General features: G+C 35.4%; 1 protein-coding gene across 1 annotated transcript in view; it reads right to left on the bottom strand.

The window, feature by feature from the left end:
* Positions 1–4,301, bottom strand: part of VPS4B (vacuolar protein sorting 4 homolog B (S. cerevisiae)) — a 39,748-nt gene continuing 35,447 nt past the window's right edge. The window contains 1 exon segment of the mRNA XM_011953594.1: positions 1–355. Coding sequence (XP_011808984.1) covers positions 254–355 — 102 coding nt within the window. The 3' untranslated portion in view covers positions 1–253.

The following is a 4,301-nucleotide window of genomic DNA, read 5'->3' as shown; positions in this document are numbered from 1 at the left end:
TAATTTCTATTTTTTGCCATTCATATATCGCTCATTTCCTCATAACCTGTTATTTTGTACATTTTGTTAATAGGAGTATTTAATAAGTAATGGAGGAAAAGGACAATATAAAACCTAATGGAACTCTGAAGTGAGAGGTGTATTTCCCTGTGGTAAAAGTGTTTTACTGGAAACAATCAATGCGATCCAAAATAGACAAAAATATCTATGAAAGAAAGAATACATATGGGTAAGCATCTTCCTTGTCTTTGGTTTAGCCTTCTTGACCAAAATCTTCTGTAAACTTCTTTAATTTCAACAAGTCATGTTCATTGACTGTAGGTTTTGTGTTAGATAGTGACCGCAACATATCTGACTGTCAGGGAAAAAGAAGGGCAGGGAGAATATTAATAATAGAGTTAACAAAATAAAAAACTGTCATATTATCATTATTGCTATGAACTTTAACCTAAGTTTATTTTTTTTTATTTTTTTGAGATGGAGTCTCGCCCTGTCGCCCAGGCTGTAGTGCAATGGCGCGATCTCAGCTCACTGCAACCTCTGCCTCCTGGGTTCAAATGATTCTGCCTCAGCCTCCCAAGTAGCTGGGATTATAGGCGCCGGCCACTACGCCCAGCTATCTTTTGTATTTTTATTAGAGACGGGGTTTCACCATATTGGCCAGGTTGGTCTCGAACTCCTGACCTCAGGTGATTTGCCCACCTCGGCCTCCCAAAGTGCTGGGATTACAGGCCTGAGCCACTGTGCCCAGCCCCTTAAAACTTCTTAATTTTGAGAAATTAAAAATAAAGATAAAAATACAAAGAAAAGAATGAAAGTGTCCATATTTCTATTCACCAGGATTTATAGTCACTGTTAATTTCTTGAGGTGTTTTCAGTCCTAATTTTCTTTTTAGAATAACACTGGGGGTGGGGGGCAGAAATTATACATGCTGATTGTACAAATTTAGAAAGAATACAAAGTAAGTTTCACTCACTCAACAAATATTTGTTGAACACCCATCAGGCACCAGCACTCTTCTAGACACTGGAGATACAGCAGAGAACAAAACAGACAAGAAACTCTGATTTCATAGCATACATGTTAGTGGGAGAAATCACATAAGGAAAATAGTAAATTATATCGTAGGTTAGATGACAAGCACTATGGGGAAAAATATAGCCAGGGATGGGGATAAGGAGCATCAGGAGGGTTTGTCATTTTCAGTAGGATGGCCAAGGAAGGTGTCACTGAAAAAGAGACATCGGAATAGACCTGAAGGAGATACGAGAGGTAAAGTAAGTAAAAAAAAAAAAAAAATCAATCTAATAACATGAGCATTATGTGGAAGTCATTCCAGATGTCTATGTGAACATGCAGATTTCTGGATGATTATGGATGGATGGACAGAAAAATATACTTAGGAGACACTATCATAAAAACAATTCAAACTAGAAAAGGTTTTAAATAATCAGTAAATTATTTAGTACCTATTTCTGGATATCTATGTATCTGGATATAAATGTACAGCATAAAGCATGAGTTTTCACACACACACACATACACCTTTGTATCAACCACCCAGATCCAGATTTGGAATTGCTTTAAATCTATAAATTGATTTGGTTAAGTTGACTTTGTTTTTTGTAAGTTATCCATCTCATAAACAGGGTCCACCCCTCCTCTTATTTAGGTCTTCCCTAGTGTCTTTTGGTAACGTTCCATAGTTTTCTACGTGGCAGTCTTGTCAATCTTTGAGTAGATTAATTTTGAGGCATTTGATGCTGATATTATTGTAATTAGTACTATTTTCTTTTTTTTTAGACACGGTCTCATTCCCTCACCCAGGCTGGAGTGCAGTGGTGCGATAATAGCTCACTGCAGCCTCGAACTCCTGGGCTCAAGTGATCCTCCCACTTCAATTCCCCAATAGCTGGGACTATAGGCACATACGACTCTCATAATTTCAATTTCTAATTGTTGCTAAGATAAATAATTTTTTTTGACTTTGTATCCTGCAACCTTGTTAAAATATTTCTATAAGTTTACATCAATTTTCTACAATCATGACATCTGTGAATGACAATTTTGTTTCTTCTTTTAATCTGTAAGCCTTTCATTTCTTTTGCTTGCACTGGCTAGAATCTGTACAAAGTTGAGAAAAAGTGGTGATAGATAACTTTGCCTTTTTCCTGATCTCTGGGGGAATAAACTTTTCAAAAATTCACAATTAAATACGTTGGCTAGAGGGTTTTTTCCTAGATCTTCTTCTGTTAAGAAGTTCCCTTCTATTCCTGGTTTGTGCAATTCAAAAAAAAAAGCAAGTGCTGAATTGTATTGCTTTTTATGCATCTACAAAGAACTTGTCTCCTTTATTTCTGTAAATGCAGTAAATAGTATTAATCTTCCTATTTTAAGTTACAGGCGGTCCTTGTTTTTTACGGCTAACTGAACTCTTGCTGATTTCTATGGCATAAATATTCCCATCACAGCAGACTTTAAATTTCTAGTATGAGGTCACTGAACTCCCAGTGGGAAAGAGGTACTATCGGTTTTGGTGAGCCAGGGTGAGCTAGTTTGAACACATTTTTGATTTTGTAGTTCTCAATCACCGAGACAGAAATTTATCATAACTTCACTAGACAAGTAAGAACAAAGTCACTTTATAAACTTATCTATTTTATAAGTCTCTCACATAATCCATGAGGTAGATTAAAATTAAAACATAACTCCTGTTTTTTTTTTCCCCCAATACTAAGTACCTAATAGCACCCAGCAATATATTAATTGCTAGGGAAAATGTAACTCTCAGAACTTACAATCTAAATGATCTAAACATGGTCAATAGAACATGCTTCAGAGAAAAATCTCAAAACAGCAGCAGCAATTTAACTGCTAATTCTTTAGCAGTTAGCAAAACTAGGATGGGGATAGTTTAGGCGGTCTTCCTGCAAGAGGCTACATGGTTCATCATTAGGTTTTAATGGAAATACGTGGAATAGCCAAAAAAAAAAAAAAATACCATATTAGAATAAGAGAAGGATACAAATGAAGGGATGAAAGTAGGAAAGAAAAGGGCACCTGTGAAAACTCACAAACTTAAGATAACATCAGCGTCAACAATAGGCACTGTGTTGCTTCATTTGCAAGACACTGCACCATCAGGTAGATATGCCTCTTTCTCATGGAAGTGGCTAAATGGTGCTTCTGTGGCACTAATCAAGTACACCCATTCTGTTTTTCTGCATGTAGTCGACAGCAGACTCAGAAGTCAATTCTCTATTGACATGTTTTATAATTATAGAGTCCTTCTAGATTTCTCAAGGTGAGACAAAATGCTTTCAAATATCCAGGGTGTAGATCATAGAGATGCTTAACAACTATGATCTACTTGCTGGCTCAGAAAACGTCTACCTAAACTTCATAATTACTGGTCAAGAGCCAGAAAAATAGAACATGCCCATTCGGGTTCCTTTGAGTATCTGTCCATAAAGAACACACAGCAGTACTGTATAATTCTGAGGCAGATAAACAGGTAAGATGTATAAATTACCTTATCCACAAAGAATTCACTGTTAGTCTACTAAGTTAGTTCTCAACCCTTGCATAAAAGTCATTGAAAAACAGAATTTTTATGTATACATTAATAATTTTAATGATTTGTTGTATCTAAACAATTTAGGTAATATTTTATTTTACACAGATGGTCCCAAAATAAAGAATACACACAATACAGTCAATGAGTTTTACCAATTTACTTCACATAAGAGCATCATTCAGGCCTTTTCCATTTAATAACAAAAACAACTGTACAGAAAACCCAAAGGCAACCACATAGCATATGTAAAATGTGCAAATACACTTTAAAATGCAAGTTATTCTAGAGCATTTGCAAGATAGAATTTCATAGTAATTAAGGAGTCTACTTCATTCTAACTTCGTCTTTTGCATGTATAGACAATGCAAATCTACAAGGCACAACTTAGCGTTGATGCTACAGTATGAAACACATCCTCAGATTATTTGAAAATATTAAAATAGTATCCTGTTTATTATTTTTTAATGAGTCATGAGCTCATTTCTAAAGCTTCATAAAGCATTACACTGATAACGTTATGTGTGGTCAGAACAAACTGTTCCCTGAACTTAAAAGGTGAAGGACAAGACCCCATATTATTATCCTGTATTAAAAAAGGAAATATACATATATGTACACAGACACCCCGTATCACAGACAAGAAACTTCCCATAATCCAAAGGGAGACCATTTCCTTATTAGCAAAGGAAAAATTTACACATTTACCACCTGTTTTGGTCAATC

The sequence above is a fragment of the Colobus angolensis genome, unplaced genomic scaffold (genome assembly GCF_000951035.1).
Source record: "Colobus angolensis palliatus isolate OR3802 unplaced genomic scaffold, Cang.pa_1.0 Scaffold369, whole genome shotgun sequence".
NCBI classification, from domain to species: domain Eukaryota; kingdom Metazoa; phylum Chordata; class Mammalia; order Primates; family Cercopithecidae; genus Colobus; species Colobus angolensis.
This window is presented reverse-complemented; position numbering and strand designations above follow the sequence as displayed.